General features: G+C 37.3%; 1 protein-coding gene across 1 annotated transcript in view; it reads left to right on the top strand.

Annotated features, from left to right (window-relative positions):
• LOC131694885 (uncharacterized) overlaps positions 1–19167 on the top strand; it is a gene marked incomplete at its 3' end in the record, with an annotated part of 34061 nt that extends 14894 nt beyond the window's left edge. Inside the window, exon 3 of the mRNA XM_058983401.1 lies at positions 19135–19167. Coding sequence (XP_058839384.1) covers positions 19135–19167 — 33 coding nt within the window. The remainder of the gene's footprint in view (positions 1–19134) is intronic.
• Positions 19168–21321: the final 2154 nt, after the last annotated feature.

The following is a 21321-nucleotide window of genomic DNA, read 5'->3' as shown; positions in this document are numbered from 1 at the left end:
AGCCTTGAGTGTAAAATTGAACGCATTTTCGCTTGACGCCCTCCATCAAAGTCTTTACAGTGTCATCCGGTACTAGTTTCTCAGTTTTTTTCATTTTCTTAACATGTCCTTCTCGTCTTTGACTATCTTCTTGCTCTTCCGAAGTTCCCGCTTCATCATTGCCCAGTACTGCTCCACCGGGCGCAGCTCCAGACAGTTTGGCGGATTCATGTCCTTTGGAACAAAATGGACAGAATTGGCCTCATACCACTCTAGCACACTTTTAGAATAGTGGCATGATGCCAAATCTGGCCAAAATAGCGGAGCTTTGTCGTGCTGCTGCAAGACGGCAAAAGGCGCTTCTCGAGGCACTCAGATTTGTAGATCTCGCCATTTACTGTGCCCTTTGTCACGAAAGGTTCACTCTTCAGTCCGCAAGAGCAGATGGCCTGCCAAATGAGATATTTGGAGGCGAACTTCGACATTTTCTTCTTCTTAAATTTGACATGGAACTCGCTCTTGCCGGTGAAAAACTCCAACCCCGGAATTTGCTTAAAATCCACTTTTATATACGTTTCGTCGTCCATCACACAGCAGCCATATTTTGTCAGCATCTTCTCGTAGAGTTTCCATGCCCGAGTTTTAGCCGTCGATTGTTGCCGCTCATCGCGGTTTGGGAAGTTCTGTACCTTATATGTATGTGGTCCAGCTCTCTTCTTTGCATTCTGGACGTAGTTCTGCGACATGCCGATCTTTTTAGCCAAATCACGGCTTGAGACGTTGGGATTTGCTTTAATCATCCGCTTCACCTTCCCTCCGTCTTTTTGTTCTCCGGTCCCGGTTTTCTTCCAGCTCCTTTGCCGTGGTCCAACGTCAACCGCTCTTGGAACCGCTTCAACACTCTGGAGACGGTTGAATGGTGAATGTTCAACATTTTTCCCAACTGCCGGTGCGACAGGTCAGGAAATTCCAGGTGTTTGGAAAGAATTTGTTCTCTCGACTCGCGTTGGTTCACCTCCATTTTCGTTGAATCGAAAAACACGACTTCGAGTTTGACAGCATGTAAACAATACACATCAATGAGAAAGTGTGCAAAATTTGGTTGATTTTTACCCAATCGTAAAAAAGTTATGCCCTGTTGAATGTGTCGCAATAATTTCGTGTTCGCCCTTTATCCGTACCGTACAATGAATATCACATTAAGAATCACGGCTCGCTGCAACTGGCCTTAACCAGTGTTTTAGTGGGTGACATTTCCCGTCTCGTCTGCAATTGTAATGAGTGATTCTGACGAGGAGCTCTTCCGAGAACCTAGCTGTACAGCTCTAGCAGGACAATTAAAAAAAAACAATTTTATATCGGCTTAAAAGTTAAGAAGGTTTAGCTCTAAAGAAATGTTTCTTTTTGCTATAAATCGAGATTTTGAGGGTGTACAATATTTTTCAAACATTGTTTTGTGTTGCATTCAATGAGATTCAAAACTTCTACTAGGCTATTTGAAAAGTGCTAAATCATTGTATCATCATTGGAGACTGTTTGGTAAAATTCTCGACACATTCGCTTTACGTCAACCAGTAGAGTGTATCTAGTAGCTTGTTTGAATTATGATACACTTTCTAATAATGTAATTTGTGCTCTTTAGTTTCTCCTTACTCTTTCTGACTTTTCGCTTCATTGTTGCTCAATAGATTTATTTTGGACACAGTTCAGGGCAACTCGGTGGCTTCGTGCCCTTGAGGCCTCATACCATTCCCGCACGCTGAAACTAAATCGACTATGATTGACGTGCAGCTCCAAAAATAACAAAGGACGTTGTTGGCGACATTCCGTTTTGTGTATATCGTTGTTGATGGTGTTTTTTCTACGTGTGCAGATGGCTTGCCAAATAAAGTGTATTGCTATTCATTTTGATATTTTATTGAGATTTTTTTCCTTTTAAACGATCGTTTGCAATAAAAAAAAATGATTTCCGGTGTGTGCGGGCGGGCGTAGCGCAGTTGCTAAATCGATTGCCTTGTATGCAGCTCACCAGGAGTCGATGCCAAACCCTGCACATAGGGTTAGAAATTTTTCTTAAAAGATCTTTCCAATCCGAAAAAAGAGTCGAATGACTTTAAGGACAATCGAGGACAATCTAAGTAAAAAAATCCGGTGTAGTATTCTTGTGATTTTTTTGAAATCTGCTTTGACATTTGTTGCGTCCTTTATCACATAACGTTATCTGGTCAACATCTTCGTGTTGGGCTGTTTAGCGCGGTCTTGGCAACAGTTTACTGATGTCCAAATTGTGCCCAAAAATCGTTTGTTATACATTCTCCATAATTATATAGGGATAAAAAATCAATCGACGACCTCTTAAAAATCCTTCACGATGTCCTTAATCTGGTGTCAAATCCTGGAATATTTAACTTCATATTTAGATGAAATATTAATCTTGTCCATCACTTTTTTGTCAACGTGCTGACACACCCTGGCGGCAGTATTATCCCACGTTGTTTTATCTAGCTAGACGACCATTCAACCATAATTTAGACATGTGTATACATACGTCAATGCGATTAATGTGTTAATGGGGTTTAATATCCACGGAAAATTGATCTGAATCCAGTGTGTAGTAGTCTATCGCTGAACATGGGAAATCTGCTATAATAAGCACCTACCGAGCCATCCCGAGCATTAGTTTAACTATCAACTAGTGTGTCTACACCTAGCTTTATAATGAGCGCTAATTAGACGTTACACCTCTTCGAATCGCAAATCTACAACCGGTTATCAATTTTACTTCAAGCGAAGCAAATGGTACTTTCATGTGCAGCACGTGTCGCTGTCGAGTGATTTTTACAATGAATGCAGCGGTTTTATTGCGGTATCTTCTTGGTATTGAAAAGTGAGACAGAGCTTCATAATTCAACTTTTAGTTACCTTTTCCAGTTACAACAGTTATTCGAAACCGAGCGAGGAAAACTGCTGTAACATTTGCATTCTCTGTGGAGCAGTAGATTTATGCTATGTGCTTATGTGGAATATTTACTAACGGGAAAATTATACTTGCTTTGATTGTGTACAAATGTAATAAATTATTGTTTTCCCTCAGATAAAACGACAGATCATTTTTTATGGATTATATTCAAGTAATAAACAATCCTGTATGTATAGTGTGTTGAGCTCATTTTCACTCTATTCCTATTATCACCCTATCCATTCGAAGCCATTGATTGAAAGAGCGTATGCCATCCTTGCTCAACATATTGACGCAAACGGTAGTGTGAAAATCGGCGCCATGGACTCGAGTTTTCATTTCACTTGAATTCGTGTATATCATGGACAATTATATTATCATACTGTTCCTTATGAATGAAGTAAACCAATGTCTATGTATTACACCGGTTGCATGAAATAGTTCGGCGTCTTATCTAATAGGGACAAAAAGGCCATCATCCCAATTCTTTATAACATCTATCCGGAGACATACAACGTGATACTGACTAGTGGTAAATAAATAGTAATCCGACGGTGCAAACTGTTGAACTGTTCAGTTTATCTGGTTTCCTCTCTCTTTTTCTAAATTGAATCACCCACAGCTAGGATGTACCGCTTTGAAACAAATGGTATACTTCTCATTGGTAAACTGCCCTATCAAGTCGCACGGTTGCTACAACTATGTTGCTCAAGTATGCCGGCGGTAGACAGTTTTGATTTTCTTGAAGCTTCAGTGTGCGTTCGTATCCGATGCTACGAAAACGGCACCGCTTTCTATGGTGCTGCATTCGCGTTGACTTGCCATTAAAATGTAGAAGTGCATTTATAAATGATTTGCTTCTGCCACTTGTAGCTGCCGGTGCCCGACGAAGTAATTCAATGATAAATAGCGGCATGAAATTGTTCTGTTTTTCTTCCGTAGCGTACAGTGCATTTCCTTATTTATTACTTATTTCTAATCAAAAAGACATTTCAGATTCCATGTGGGTTGATAATGGTAGTGGTATCTCAACGGCCTCGATGTACGTGCAGTAACCTACCAAACAAGCCATAGCAGCACCGTTAAAGCGTAAAGATGAAGTTACAATTTGTAATACGAAGTGTGTGGTGCTGTTCAGGGTCCGGAACATGCTTCGATGCACACGAGTGGTGTTGCACTTGATATTGAAAATTCTTCGATGGCGGTGAACTCTACTAGTTGTTTACGTTGTGACTTAGTTGGTGCCCACAAAATGTGGTGCACAGCACATATGGTATGAGCGGGGTCGATGTAAACCTGACATCCGGTGGTTGTCAGTAAGGTTGAATGAGAAGCGTCGTTTTTATACTCGATTCAACTAGATTATTATGTGCACAATTGGTTAATTGTTACTAAATGTAGTTGCGTTGTTACGATAAATTTGACAGACGGCATACTGGCTTATCAAATTTCCTAGATGATTATCCAACCAACCCATATTAATCCAACCAACCCATATTAAAACATCAACAACACGGTATCCAATATCCATCATTGACAATCCCCCCATCTTCATTGTTGACGGCGAACGATATACGATAAGGTACATATCGCATCCCACATACCAATAAGACCACTGGGGTATTAACATTTCGTTTTGCGTCCCTAATCTCCATGTGATTACGATGATGCCATTTAGCGATAGACACCAGTATGAATGTACCAATCAGAATAACTACAACTTGGTGGAATGAAAAATAATGTGTTGTAAATTTTGTTGTCCTTTTAAGAAGCATGTCATCAAAACTAGACGACACAAAAAGCACAATATCTTAAAATAGATTCATACTAACACTCACTAACAGGATCAATTGCATATTCTCTCTTGTACATCCACAATCTCTCTTATTACAAACAAATTTTGAAATTTTCACACTCGTGAGTAGAAATAGGTGATATTTTACCTATTTCGACCAGCAAAAAGAAAGCAAGTATGTGATATAACGTTTTTAGCTGTCCAGCTAGTCAAAGTTAAAATGAAGTTAAACCTCGCGGAAGCTACGTATATTCAGCAACACCACGTCAAAAACTGTTTTGATTACGTTTAGAACAGTGTTTTCAACCTTTTTCATTCAATGTACCCCTTTCCGAATATAGATCCTCATGATGTACCCCTTTCTGAAAATTACATACCATCATTACCCACCCTGTCAGAATCAAATGATATGCAATTGGATGAAAACCATATCTTTCCAATTGGAAACCTGTTCCTGGACAGTCTCAGTAAACGTAAACGTAAACAGGAATTTTAGAATAAGTTAAAATTTATCCCGCATGATTCACCCCCTACAATAGTCTAATTTACCCCTGGGGTGAATTCACTCCCGGTTGAAAACCGCTGGTTTAGAAGTTTAGCACAGGCAGAAAACTTCATTGCAAAGAACAACATGCAACATGAGGTTGAATTTAGTAACATCAGAATGAAGATCGGGGGAGGGGCGGTCGTAGCGTAGTTGGTAAATCGATTGCCTTGTACGCAGCGCACCTGGGTTCGAGTCCCGACCGCGCACATAGGGTTAGAAATTTTTCATAAAAGATTTTTCTAACCCGAAGAAGCGAATAACTTTTAGATTAAAACCTCTATAACCGAAATAAAAAAAATCAAGATCCCCATTTATATGGAAAACGACATGGTGGACGGTCGTATCCATGATTTGGAGGCGTGCGCTAAAGAAGATTACATCAAACGAATTATGTCGTAATACGGAGAAGTGGAAACTATTACGAAAAACACTTGGGAAAATTTTTTCACCGCTATTCCCAAAGGCGTATTGTGAGGACGAGAGTGACTGAACCAATACCTTCTTACAATGATGACTCTCGAATGTGAATCACCGAAGGATTGCGTAACTTATAAGCAAACAACGCTGATCACATATCCCGGGCAGACCCCTGCATGCCAATTCTGTAAACAGGCAGCCAACTCCGGAAAAAACATGCGCCGAAGAAACTAGTCAAACCTCATCTATTACAGCCAACTCTAACGAGCATCCACCGACATTTACAGACAAACCAAAAACAACGATCGAATTAATAATGAAGGGACTGTGACCACGACAACCGCTCCCAAACCAACAGCTAGCATCGCCAATAAAGAAACGAATGCCGATGAAGACGGATTTATAACAATAAGAACAAGAAACAAATAAGAACCTCTGACCGTGAATAGCAAGAAAGTAGTACCGATGGTGACGTAAGAGAATGCCGACTGAATGACCCCCAATCTACGACTATAACGCAACTAATGTTTCACCCCCAAAGAAAAGGATCTCAACACGCGGCAGTAAACTGCATCAACAAGGTCTGACACACTAACATTCTTAGTATTTTTTATTTTTACTTATTGTAAAAACTCAAAGGACCCACGGCTCAGTTGTGCCAACGCATTCAGTTGTGTCAAATAAACCTTTAGAAAAAACACCAACTTGGTTACAAACGTGAACATACAATTGTCCTCATCCACACATGCTATCTCGCAAACATTAAAACGCCCCAGTAATTATGTGAACGTTCTAGCGCTAATAAATTTGCAAGTCTCAAGCATTAACCCACTGTTCGCAGGACCATGAATTGGTCACGTCCGGACATCTATACTCACGGTCCTAGCAGCTTAGACACATGCCTTCGGTTGGAACAACAGGGCAGGAAATATTCGAACCGAACCTATGTTCGAATACTTTCAAAGCGCGAAGCTTTGCGTTACTGGTTCGTATACACAAGCTTCGCATCACAATCGCTTACCATCGTAATTGCGGACATTTGGGCGATACTTTTGCATGCTCTTCGGCGAGGACAAATGAAGCTTCTTGTTCATTTCATTGATGTTCGGAAAGATATGTAAAAGCTTTTGCGTAGTTTTCGACGAACACGAGCTAAGCTCTTGGTTCGTGTGATCGATATGTTTGAAACATTTACATGGAGCTTCGAAACGATGTTCGCGAACACAGAAAAAAAGATTACTTCGAAGTATTTCAGAATCACGAATACCGAAAGATTATACCAATTTAGCATCGCGAGGGCCATCGCTAACATGTTCGCCGGACGATATTAGTTTTCTTTATTCAAATACATACCTACTAGTTATGCAAAAAAGTATATTCTAGACAGAGGCCTTGTATTAAGGGTGGAATAGGTGAAAAATAATTGTGACAATGTGTAGCTTATGGATGCTGGGTTTAACTGAACAGTGACGTAACAAGTTTATTTAAGATACCCTACTGATATATTACCAGTAGGGATAAAATAAAGATTTCGTGACAGGGCGGGGATAAATTTTCAAATGAAATAAATTAGGGCTAGAAAATGAAGTTAAACACAATGTACACGACGTATTGAGTGGGTCGCTTATCTTAGTCATGTTCCTATAGTTACCTACCAGTTATGTCGGTTTCTTGAGGATAAAGATATCGATATCCATTCAAAGGAAAAAATCGATTATCAGTTAAATAAATAACGTCATGATGTGTATGATGAATCCTAGAAATAAATAGGGAATGTCAATAAACTCGACAATTCCCGATTCATATTTGGCAGTGCTGGTCGTTTTGTAAATCTTGTTTTCGACTAACAGTAAAACCATTTTTATTCAGAAGTATGTTTTAGAAGGGCGCATGTTTTTTTCGTGCAATTATTTAAAAAACGCTTTGAATCCATCTACCAGTGTGATGAGACATTTTTTATAACTGTTTTCGAATATTATATCGGTTGAGAACTTTTAGAACGTGATGTTTCGAGAAATTTTGAAAGTGAAATTAAATCAGTTGTAAAGTTATAGAAAATGGCCTTTTAAAATGAACGGACAATTGAATTATTACTAATACTTTATGAATACATTATCTAAGTTCTTCATTCAATGCAATATGTATGCAAAAAGTTAAAAACTGGATTTCCCTTAAGAACTGGGCCAAAAATGGAAAAAAATGTGTTGGCGATCCGAGAACTAGAACAGAAATTGTAACTCTTGGACCTCTGAAGTGCATGCGTACAAAATGCTGTAGTTTAATGTTTGTTTTCATTCATTTCATTTAATAATTTTCAGTTGAGAAATTCTGTCGCAAACTGCATTGTGGAGCGAGGGTTATAACTTTCTAAATTTAAGTTTCCTATTAATTTAGTACACTCTCTTAAGGGGTTACACCACTGTAAAATTTAAAAAAAAAATCGAAATTGATCTTGATTGATTTTATTATTGAACTAAAATATGGGTCTTCAAAATAATATATCAAAATATGGAATGGGACAAAAAGCGAATAATAATGGAAAGACAGTATTCGAAAAAGTTCGAGTTTAGAACGACTTTCATTCTACTTGGAGTTATTTATTTCGCTTCTAATTTTCCGAGATGTGTTCCAGATCGATTTGATGGTTATGTGTTAGTAAATTTGCTGTCATAAGGTAAATGAAGATTTGTGCACTGATAAGTAATCAAGGTACATTCAGACAACTTGGAATTATTCGGTGGTTGTTTCTAGCTGTAATAGTGAATGAAATTCTGATTTCATCCTTTTCCGTTTTATAGAAATGAAATTCAACTAGTTTGTTTGAACGGATCATTACTATATTGAACAATAAATAAGCGCCGATGGGTCATCCACAAACAACAAGCTACAACTTTCAAAGTATTCAACATAGATACTTGGTGTCTTCAGCAAACTTGTTCGCAAAAGTAAGAGCTACGAATTCAATGAAAGCATCATCTCAATCAAGGATGCAAAAAATCGTTCAACTAAAAATCAATCGAATCTCTTTACAAAAGGTTGATAAAGGCTGTTTTCCGCAGCACTGAGAATGGAGGAAAAAAGCAATTGCCCAACTACACAATAGTACGATCTCCTAAGAAGATTAACACAAAATCATCGGTTTCTATAAACAAAATCTTTTTCCCGAGAAGAAATGATGCCTTCTGATCTTTTTTGCATTACATCTTATGATTTTTATTCGTTGCTAACGCTAAACAAGAGTGATCTGTAAAATTATCAAACAATGAGTTGAACTTTTATATATACTAGATGATTACTAAAATGAACGATTTTTTCATCGTTGATCTAAATATGTCAATGAAAACACATCACTTATAGGGAGATTTATCTGAGAAAAAATACAATATCAAAAGAAAAATTATATTGCATCCATTAAATTGTCCGTAGATGCTATTGGCCTAAAATAACCCTGGTGGCGTAAATAATTGATTGCATGTTTTTGGTCTTCTTTCGAGATATTGGAAAATAATAAAAATCCTTCGTTCGTATTAAATGTTAAATATTTGTTACATACATACACACACATACATTGTCCCCAATCGTCGAGTTGAGTCGGTTGATGTATAAGATTCCGCTCTCCGGGTCTCGCAAAACATACTGAAAGGTTGAGTGAATTCCAGACATGTCCTTTATAGGAAACTAGCTATTACCCACCGCGCGTTGCTGCGACTTTCAGTGCAATAGGAGGAAAACACAATTTGTTCCGAATCGCCATCTGGCGGGCAGATAATCTCCAACTAATAGCACACAAACACGCCCCATACCAAATACCTACTGTGTGCAAATTTTTACGGCAATCGGTTAAGCCGTTTGGGAGCCTATAAATCATATACATACAAACTTTGACTTTTATATAGATAGATAGATAGATAGATAATAATATAGATATAGATAGATCGATAGATAGATCGATAGATAGATAGATAGATAGATAGATAGATAGATAGATAGATAGATAGATAGATAGATAGATAGATAGATAGATAGATAGATAGATAGATAGATAGATAGATAGATAGATAGATAGATAGATAGACCGATAGATAGATAGATAAATAGATAGATAGATAGATAGATAGATAGATAGATAGATAGATAGATAGATAGATAGATAGATAGATAGATAGATAGATAGATAGATAGATAGATAGATAGATAGATAGATAGATAGATAGATAGATAGATAGATAGATAGATAGATAGATAGATAGATAGATAGATAGATAGATAGATAGATAGATAGATAGATAGATAGATAGATAGATAGATAGATAGATAGATAGATAGATAGATAGATAGATAGATAGATAGATAGATAGATAGATAGATAGATAGATAGATAGATAGATAGATAGATAGATAGATGTAAAAAAGTACAAAAACCATCGAACATGCAGCAAAACTTTTTTAAATTAGTAGCATTAATCTTTCTTAGTTGAAACATAAACATTAAAAATGCATTTTCAAGAAATAAAAAAAAAATACAAGGGGCCCTAAATATTTCTTTCTTTTATTTTTTATTAGTGAAAGTCAAATAAGGGAAGATTACATCATGGAGAAGATAAACCAAATTTTGTCCTTTTTAGATTTTTTTTTTGGATTTCCAACAAAAAAAATCACTAGAACATTGTTTGTAAGTTCTTTGCGTTTCTCCATCAGTTATAAATTAACAAATACAATACAAACAAGTTGGAATATCCTTCTCATTATTTATCACAAAACACATGAACAAGTCAGGAAATAAATTTCATAAAAGTGGAACGAAAGTGTGATTAGGTATTCAACCAATAAACTTATAAAACAATATTATAAAAATCATTTGGAAGCTTTCCGCTTGGTTTGGTACAGATGCCTGGAATGCGACATTATAATTCAATTAATGACAATAATAATGGATTCAAGTATGTAGGTATTTGTTAATAAATTCATTTGGTAAAATTAAAAATAACGTTTAACACACAAATCATCGCATATTATTGAGTGAATATGACTAGCCGATTTAGGAATGTTGCGCAAGAACGTTAGAAACCGCAACAAGCTGAAAACAAAGGCCAACGGACTACGCCTAACTACCCCTCAGTGGATGCAAATAACTGAAGTTCGCCGTCTAACTGAACTCAGACGTCAGCAGTGAGATTCTATCCGAAAATTGTTCTTTTTAGGAAGAATTTGTTTTAGATAGGTAGATTATTAAGAGAGGGGTAATAGTTTTACCGTGAAAAAAAAACGCTATTTGCGATTTTTTAGAAATTTGGGCGAAGCGAATTTATCAAAACTTTTGTACATTATAATGTATCATTTCATCCAAAAAAGTCATTCCACAAAAAAAAAAAAAATTTCACGCTGAAGCCCTTACCCCCTTAAACATACTTTATACATCTTCACCTAAACTCCTTGGCAGGGAAAATATACTCCGATTGAAGCAGAAAAGACGAGTTTGCAATCAAAGTTGCTAGTAAACATAATTGTATTCCGAAAAAAAAGAATTTGAATTTCACTACCACTACGCACTACTCTCATTCAAATTCGTGGCTCATAAATTGGTAAGGTATGCAACGCACCTAATCCCTAAATTATAATCTTAAAATAATCCATTTTATTTATACTCAAAATAAGATTTACAGTTTATGATTTTAAGACAGATAGTCACGTAGCGAACATGTTCGCGGTGGCCTCATGATGCTGATGCTTGAAGCGATATAAAACTTCGATGTTCGCGATTCTCAAATAAACTTGGCATTCGCTTTATATGTGTTTACCGAATATCGCTTCGAAACTCTGTGCAATGTTCCAAAAACGCAAAAGCCACGAGCCAAGAGCTTACCTCGTGTTCGACGATGTGTGCTTCTATGGTTAATATGAACTTTTTCGAACATTGTAAAAAGCGAACTAGATGCGAAGCTCGCTTCGTCGAAGCAGAGATAAGTTTTACCCCTAAATGTTCGCAGCGATTGTGTGAAACTCATCGATTGCATGTGGTATGCTTGAGAGGGTGCTTCGTGAAGCTTCGAACAGCAATCAATTCATTTTGCGAACTTTTCCTGCCCTGTGGACCAATAAAAAAATGTCGATCGTATTAAATGGACAACACGTTACAATTGCGACATAACCGGGAACTGTAGTGGTACGGGGAAACTCTCTTTTGATATCTGAACCGTACACTGAAAATTAATCACCAGATTCACGGTCCGCGTGATTATTGAAGAACTCAAGCGAATATGCGAATGACCACACGGTTATAAAATCGAATTTATGCACGTGAAGTTGCATACACGCTAGCAGACGCGCCAAACACATTAACATACAAACGCTTGAGCCTTATTCACGCACAACTACGCCCGCGATCTCGTAAGGATGAAAACACTCCGGTGACTAAGTGAACGTTTTAGCACTTATAAATTTACAAACTCTCGGTTTCGAAAGTAAACCTACTAACGCCCGTGTTCGCGCGATCATGAATCGATTACTACCGGAAGTCCCTACTCTCGGGCCTAGCAGCCTAGGTCCTTGTCTTCAGTTAGACCAATCAGAAAAATTACGCTTATGTACACCAGACAACACGTTCTATGACCGGGAACTCTAGTAATATGGAAGAACTCACTCTCTTCTAGCATCTGAACCATACACTGAAAATTCAGTATCAGATTCACGGTCCGCACTTTCATCCAAGAACACACGAGAATATACGAATGCACACACGATTATGAAATTGAATTTATATACGCGAAGATATCTACACGCTAGCACACACAACATACAAATGTGCGCGCGACGTATAAACGCTTATGCGATCGTGCACGATAACTTACTTACACTTGATTTAGTGGGTGCTATAACACTTATAATCTGATTACCGCGGTCTCAAGCGCGTAAAAATAAACGCTCAGTCCCACGCTATCGTAAAGTCCCTACGCCCGCACATCTGAACCGTACACTCAATATCTCAATCAGAATCACGGCCCGCTGCAATTGGCTTTAAGCCGTGTATTAGTGGGTGACATTTCCAGTCTCGTCTGCAATTATAGTGAGTGATTCTGGCGGGGAGCCCTTCCGAGAACCCAGCTCTACAGCTCCAGTAGGACAACCCTCGATTTTTTTTTCATCTGACATTTTTATAGCTGAAATCTGTGTGATGCAACAGGAAAACGACTTTCTGAACTCATGAATTTTCTCAAAGGTACTAGTCATTGTTGTTATCTGTTCGTGGCACCCAAAGGTAGTGCGACGAAAGTAGGGCTTGAGAAGAAAACTAGGGATGGTATACTCGAAAGTTTAACATTTAGAGAAGTTTTGAGCATTCATCGATAGTTCGCACAATAAAGTGCAGCTGTAGGGGTCATTCATAAATTACGTAACGCAAAAATTGCTCAATTTCGACTCCCCTATTACGTAACATATTCCTGGAAAAAGTTTTTTTCTTTAGTAATACATGTTACGTAACGTTCCAGCATATTCCCCCGCCCTCAGGCGTCACAACATGTCACAATTTGTCGTACCCCCTCCCCCTAAACGCGTCACGTAATTTATGAATGGTTCTTTATCAGCATACGCGAGTGTACCCTCTGATGCAAGTAACGAGTAATCCTGCTGGCACGGAAGCTCTGTTACTTTTCTGGGGTACATACCAAATCCAATATTTTCTGATTTTAGAAATGGTGGATTTGCTTATTGTTCTTGAACTGCTTTACCGACCATCGAATTTTTCGACGATTAACTATTCAATCATCATGTCCCAAGAAGAATTTATTAATTTATTGATTGCTGGTGTGCAATGAGCGGAACTATCATCACGCGATTTCACATACTCGGTCGGGTATGTAAGCTAACCTTCTCCGAGCAGCCTAGATAAGATGTTTAGTGTCGGTAGTGGTTGTTGAACCGGCTAACACTACACTACGGACCACCTGTGGTAAAAAACCATCAAACAACCATAATTCCGATGTGTCATGCGAAACGCATGATTAAATTTTTGAGAGTGTTTAAAATACTCTCGATGGCGAACGAATTCTGGAAAGTACCGTTGTATACAATCGGCTGGGACAAGAATTCTGTTGCTCTTACTACCAGTCGTACACGACTATGGTCAGTTTCCTATTCCTTAGACCAGCGACGACTGGGTGCTCTATCAGCCTTCTGCAGATAGTAGCAGAATGAGGGGGTGCGAACAGATCTAGTCAAGAAAACACTACCGTCAAAATCAATAGTTGTTTGGAAATCAGCCCAAATAAGACTTTAATCTGACTAGTATCGATGATCACGGGTGAATACGCACTGAAAATTCGTTGCGTCTGTTTTTATTAATCTAATTTCAAGTTCGGTCATTTCTAACAAGTTCGTGTATCAGGTTAACAATCCTTTGTATTTCCCTTCAATGTTTGTTATTATCGTTCGTATACGTGTATTTCACAAACAATCTTATAAGGACAATAAAAAAATACTTTCTCGTGCTATCATAACTCTTTGTCTGTATAACGTGCTGTCACTCGATAGTTTTCATCCCAATAAATATATCGTAGAGAAGGAATAGAGAAATTTGTCTAAATATTGCCACAATAAATAGTGCTCCAGCCCATTATGCAGAAAAGATTAGCTTTTCTAGGCAATACTCCCACGGTTGGGTGTGTGGAGTTCAAATTGCTTGAGTTTAGAAAACAGGATACTCTCGGTAGCCGGCTACCCAGAGTTTAAAAAGAACCAAAAACGAAACATGATCCTTTCTTTTTCGAGTGATCGTGTACTCGAAAACTAATTCAACTACTAACTAATTACCTATGCTTTACAGGTCGCATCGCTTGCTTGGACCTAATCCTAGACCTTATACCGTTCCAAACCACTAACTCCGCGATACCTATGGAAGAGCCTTATGAATCGTCTAGCTTTCGTTAAGAAGCTGGAGCGTCAACACTTCCCGTCTATCTTATCCTTTATCCTTCCCCGTGAATGATGGCGACGGGGGCGGCCGGCATGTTGAGGTTTTAATATGGGTCGGATTAGTATGAATTCCTACTTACCACATCCTAAGCAACTCTTATTAGATAATCAGTCGTCAAACATGATGAAGTCAGTGTCGCCAAAATCATCGTCACAACGCAACGCAACGCAACAAACATTCCATTTAAAAGTTCCTTCTCGAAAGGTGTGGTTGTCTGGTTATACGGAGAGCAAGCAACAAACGCAAGTGGCCTGTTACACCTGGACCTGGTGCTGGTATCTGTTGCAGTGGAATGAGATTGGAAGGATTTCACTCGCTATTAACTACATAGCGTACTGTATTTCAAGCAAAAATCTTCGCGATCATGTGCGGGCAACAATTAGATCTTCCAAAAACCGGTCCGGCAAATTTATAAACTGCTGCGCTGATAGGTCCATAGCTCGGACAACTTACTGTCGAAGCTAGTGATTACTTGAACCAAGCATTGAAACTATTGGTGCAATCTACAAACTTGTCTTAAACAAAAGATTTTTTTTAAAAACCTGCTGCTTAAAACGGTCGTAGTCGCTAAAGAAGACGGACTTTGAGAGAATTCTGTGCGACAATACTCTGCGGCGACGCATCGGAAGGCTGATAAAATGCGGCAGATTACAGTTGGATGCACATGTAACTCGAATGTCGATAGAGCACCTAGTTAAAGTTATGTTCCAAAAAGAGCCTTAACCCTTTCATGTCCAATTTTTTTCTAGTCCATGTAGGGTTTCAAAACTATTTTTCCATGAAAACGGAATCAAGAAAGACGAAAAACCTTTTTTCATAAAGATAGGTGCTTCCCTTGCAGTGGTAGAAGCTGCTCAATTTTTACCTTCTAATGCTCAATGCAATTCTTCTAGAATATTTACAATAGTCCAATTGTGTGGAAAACGTAGCCAAAGACAGTCTAAATTGATAAGTTTTATTAGTTTTCAAAAATTTTGCAACATAACGAAGATTTATGAAAAATTCATTTTCCGTCATCAACATAAACTGTTCCTGGCAGCACTGCTACATCGGAATCAAATCAGACTAATTGCAATAACTTCAGTTCAGGAGCGGATCCTTGCAACTGTTAATACTCAAATGAAAGGCAATAGTTACATTTATTAGCCTTACTTGTTTTTGTGATGAAATCTTGCCTCAAACAAAAGTTATAGCTATTTAAAAACGTTTTTGTCCACAAACAACATGGTCATGAATGGGTTAAAAACCTCACAGTTGCTTCATCATGGACTTACGTGATAATGATGATGATAATATCCGGGTCAGAAAAATATCTCCTAAAAACTTAAATGGTTAAATAGTAAAGTCTCGCCCCGTTGGTTTTTCCGCTCAGTCGACGGATGCTTCGTGCTCGATTCATCGAACTCTTGAACTTATTTACACAGTTCTAATAGCTTGATCCTAATAAATTTCTTCCAATTTGTAGTTACTAACAATTTTCTTCCAATTTGTAGTTACTATTACTCTGGTCTTTTTGGCTATTTGAAAATAACCTTGATACGCTGATCTTACTGAAATGAATCCGTAGCCCACTGATATTTCGACTGAAACAGTAGAAAAAACGCGTACTCATTTTTCTAGCACAGGGTTAATTACAAAAAGTCACCTGACAACCAATAAAGTGAACATTGAAACATTGCTAGACTCATTTGTCACCCCTTCGATTTATGTTACCCCGTCAGAAGTTAGACGAGAAACGAATCCTTTTTCAACATTGGCCATCATTTCCGTACCATTTATGTACATTCTGCTGATGGGAATTTCAACCTGTATTTTTCTGTTAGCTAGGTATTAAATAAACCGCCAAACGAAAACAAAGCGAAGATAGGGTCCCCCCTACTTTATGGTTTGGTTTTCTACAACACCGGTTTACCTGGTTCAGAGGTCGAGATGTAAAACATATGTTTGCTCCAGTGTCTAGTATAACCATGGTTTCTGTTCGTTTTTTTGGTGCTTTGTTCAGTTCACTTCCGCTTATGAACATACTCACAGTTTTTCATTACCTTGTCAAGTAATATTTTTATGTAGATGGAAACGCGATCTTCGTGTGGTAAGCTATGCACCCTTCACTGGAGCAAGTCCGATAAACTGACCGTTACTAAATTTTCAGCCAGATGATTTTTCGCATGTATGTTTTGGCGTAGAGTTAAATCTGTCAGTTTTAGTAAATCTACAATTGCGCTATGCCCTCTCCGTCTTATTTCTTGTTTGTGGCTAGTTTATACACCAAAACTTTCGCTTTGATTAGACTCCGTTGATCTTATGCAATTATTACCCTTCGATGAAGCGTTAAAATGTTCCATGTGTCGCTTCAGATCGTCGTGGTCGATGGTTCTTATGCTTTTGGTAACTAGAAGGTAAAAAACAAGATTGAAATTAGGATCGAGTTGCAGTTTGGATGTAGATAAGAATTAGCGGTATCAGTTGGGTGTGGGAATCGCGAACCGAGGCGATACAAGCACCCCTGCTGTTAAATTGACCTCCTATATAGGTACAAATACATCATTTAACCCGATGAAGTTGGCTTATTTGTTTTCGGCAACTTTTTACCTGTTTCGTGAAAGATTGTTAGGGGAATTGTGGTTAAAACCGACACCTTAAGCTTAACAATTTTTCTAAGTTGCCACCAAACCAATAAAATTATAGTTTTTATGCAGAATTCTTCTTCAGAAAATTCTTAACAAGACTTAATTTTTTCAGCGCTTCAAAAAATTAATTTCATTAAAAATTATTGGTTGTAAAACTTGGAAAACAAAGTGACTTTTTGTAGGCACTGCGGGTAAAACCGACACCCTATAGGGGTAAGATCGACACCCCTTTAATATAATTTCTCTCCACTTTACTAAAATCTTTATCTTTATTAAACATGAGATATATGCGTGAATAATAAAGTGTGAGTATGTATGATGCAAATATGTGCTTTTTATTGCTTCATCAGTGAAAGGAAGAAAGCTCGAAAGCGTAGTACTATAAATAAGAGTATTTTATGCTATAGGATTATTTATTGATGAGTATTTCCAAATAATCCTTGCGCACATCGTTGCAACCTCCAGTTTCATATTATTTCGTAAGAGAAGATTTGCAAGCGTTCTACGTTCTGCTAATTGGACTCATTCACTTATAAGTGACACACACACTTCTTAGTAAAACTATCTTTTTCAGATTTGATTTTTCGGACTCTGATCATCAACGATCTATTGGGGTATACATAAGATCACTGTCTCATTGTGATAAAGTTCGTCTATGACAAACCAAGAGAACACTAGAAATTCGGTTTGATGAGCTTTTTGCAGAAATAGCAACAGCTTCGATAGAATCAGATAAGCAAAAAATCCAATTTTTGATTTTTAAAGAGACTTACAAGAAATAAACACAATAAAAGTATTTCTGTGCATTTCTGTTGATACTATAGTGTTCTAATAGGCTAATTGAAGTGTCACAAAGAACCCCAGTATTTTGAAATGAATCGCAAATATACACAACCATCTTAACAGCGTGTCGGTTTTACCCTAACCATAGGGTGTCGGTTTTACCCCAACAGCGCACATTTTTTTATAAAAGCGATTAAAAATATTGAATTTCTCAAACTCGTCTTCAATGCACCTAGTTGATCATAGGACAGGCCGATAATAACAGGTACTGAAAAATGTGGTGATTTGAAAAGCTTTTGTTCGGTTAAAACCTTAAAATCTACCAACGAAATTTAACATCCAGACGAGTATGAACGCTGCTGTTGTATGTTTTGTTTATTTTTATTACATTCGGCGTACTAACGTAAATCCAATTTTTCTTCAAATGCTCTAAATAAACGTACTAATAATAATGTATCATTATGAAATGAATAAAAATTTGATTTCTAGGAAATGTTGTGGGGTGTCGGTTTTACCCACAGTGTCGGTTTTTCCCACAATTCCCCTACCCCCAAATCGTGATTTACGACTTACACTATTTGGATATTCCCATCCTTCTAAATAAATTTCCGTCTATCGCTAAATGTTTTATGTGTTTTCAGCGGATAATCGCGTAGACAAATAAATAGTAAATAATTTTATTTGTACTCAACTCTCCAGACACTTCCATACCAGTAATTAGTGTGCGTGTGTTTATTGAAACGAAATTCCGCGGCCGGCTACTTAGCGGAGGGGTATCTTTTTTTTAAACCCAAACTGGAGAGGTTCTTCAGTTTACGAAACAACGCGACCACCCGTGTACTCGAACCGCGATAGTCAGTCGGGTGCTGCGAAAACAAGTGAAGGTACTTTAATCGCGTGAATGCCTTTCACGAAATTAAAATTAAATTTATTAGCAACGATTGATGGGTTCGTGGCTGGCGGTGCTTCTTTCGTATTGATGGATATGTGTTGTTGAATTTTGAGAAATGTTAATTCATCGCAAATCTAACGTGTGGGTTTTCTTTTTCTTTTCAGGTGAGTGAACAGAATATATTGGCAGCAGATGATGTAAGTAGTTCTAGCTGACTGCTTTTAGCAGAATTGAATGATGGATCCAACGCAATACGTTCAGATTAGTGTATTCTGGAAATGTCTATAACACGGTGGTTCAGTGATTTTGTACTTTTCAAATGATCTAGTCCTATAGGTTGTAGATCTCATCAAATTGAACACAAAATACTGTATGAAAAAGGGTTGTACACCTTAACATTTGGCTTAAAGCAAAATAACTATTTTTCGGGACATTCGTACTAAAAAATTTGCATGCTGTCATTTTTAGGCCGATTTTCAATTTCGTTTTTGTTAGGAGAGGAAATGACCTTTCCAACGGTATGCTGTCATGTTCGTGTTTTAAAAATACTATGCGCTTTTTTGCAACAATATGAAAACAACCATTACTTTGCGATTTTTTCTTGAAAATCATGAAAATTACTCAACATTTTTCTTACGCAGTGTATCTGGTTCAATAAGAATTTAGAGAAAACATTTATTTACGCATCTAAGGACCAGGTTTTCCTCAACATCGGTTGATAAATGGAAGATTTATAACTTTTTCCCAAATTAGAGAATTGCTCGCATGAATCCTTAAGGGTTTCGTAGGGCATTGTCGCGCACTAAAAAATTCTACAATTACGTCTTCCGTTATTTTTTCCAATTTTAACTTCAAAGCTCACACACATACTTTTGACTATATACGTAATCGAGCAAAAAAAAACGATTTTTGAAATATTTCATATGCCCCCTTAAAAGTTCATGCGAGCAAGTTCTTAATTTGAAAAATAATAACTGTAATTTTTCAACCGATTTTGGTCCTTGGATGCGGAATTAAATTTCCTCTTAAAAATTTCATTTAAACTAAAAATTAATTAAAAAGCTTCTTAATAAAAATGTTGAGCAATTTTCATATGTTTCATGGCAAAATCGCAAAATAATGGTTTATTTCATAGGTTAGGGCACAGGTTTTAAAACAAAAGAGCATAGCCTAGCATACCGTTGAAAAGATAATTTCTCCTTCTTTCCAACACACACATGAAAAATAGTTTAGTTAGCCAACAAAATCGATATAGTAGAACCTTACGGCAATCAAAACATAATAACAAAACGCAGAAGGGGAATCCGTGACAACATTTAGGCGTATAACAAGAGGGAAATGAAGGAGCAGATGGCGAGGAAGCAAGTAGCGCACAAATTCGCACGGTCAACGCTATTATTCATTTTTTTGTTACTTCCATTTCTTACATCTTATAAATATGTAACAAACCCGCGGATCTGTTGAGATACTGCCGGTGAGTTGTGTAAAATTAAAGTAATTGTTTCAGAAATCATTTTCATATTTCTGGCACTAATCGTGACAATAATCGAGAAAAACAATCGGTTAAAAATTATTTGATTACCATATCTACTAATCGATAAATCGAATCAAACTTGAACATAAAAATTAAAGAAGAAACTACTCCTATAACTGTATGGCAACAAATAGAATAAACCAGGGAAAATGAAGCTAAAAATGTTACAATATTTTTTTCAACCGCTTTGACTAGGATTCTAAAAATAGCGTGGCCAATAATTTATAAATATTTATATGTAATAAACGTTACTTGTAAGCAAAAAAATAACCGCATGGTATTATCTAGTGTTGTTTTTCTTTTTCTGTTTTTTTTTTTTCAAAATGTTTCTTTAGTAACGGATACGTTAGAACTGAGCTGTGTTGCGTATAATTGAAAATGCGGAGGGATATTTATTAGGACATACCATTTTCGAAAGATGCGGGCATTCCGTTGAAACACTGTCGGATTGTCTGAGCAAAGTGGTCAAATTACGGCTTCAACATTCAATTCTATTTTATTTAAAGAGTAGTCTAGTCCGGCGACAATCCTATTTTAAATTTAAGCTGGGGTTTGTTGGTTTTTTCTTTTATTTTGATTACAGATGTTTTAAGTTTGTATTATGTTCACATTAGCACTGATATCAAGTGATATGCGGATTATCTTGATATCCTGTGATATACATACCATATCACTTGATACACCATACATTTAGGGTCATTCGCCTCTTTCCAGGTTAGAGAAATCTCTTTTGGAAAAATCTCTAACTCTATGTGCGGGGTTGGGAATCGAACCCAGGTGAGCTGCAGGTTTGTTAGTCACCTCAGAAGACTTTGAC

This window comes from Topomyia yanbarensis, unplaced genomic scaffold, assembly GCF_030247195.1.
Source record: "Topomyia yanbarensis strain Yona2022 unplaced genomic scaffold, ASM3024719v1 HiC_scaffold_186, whole genome shotgun sequence".
In the NCBI taxonomy this organism is placed as follows: domain Eukaryota; kingdom Metazoa; phylum Arthropoda; class Insecta; order Diptera; family Culicidae; genus Topomyia; species Topomyia yanbarensis.
Note: the sequence above shows the minus strand (reverse complement) of the source record. Positions and strands in the feature narration are given on the sequence as shown.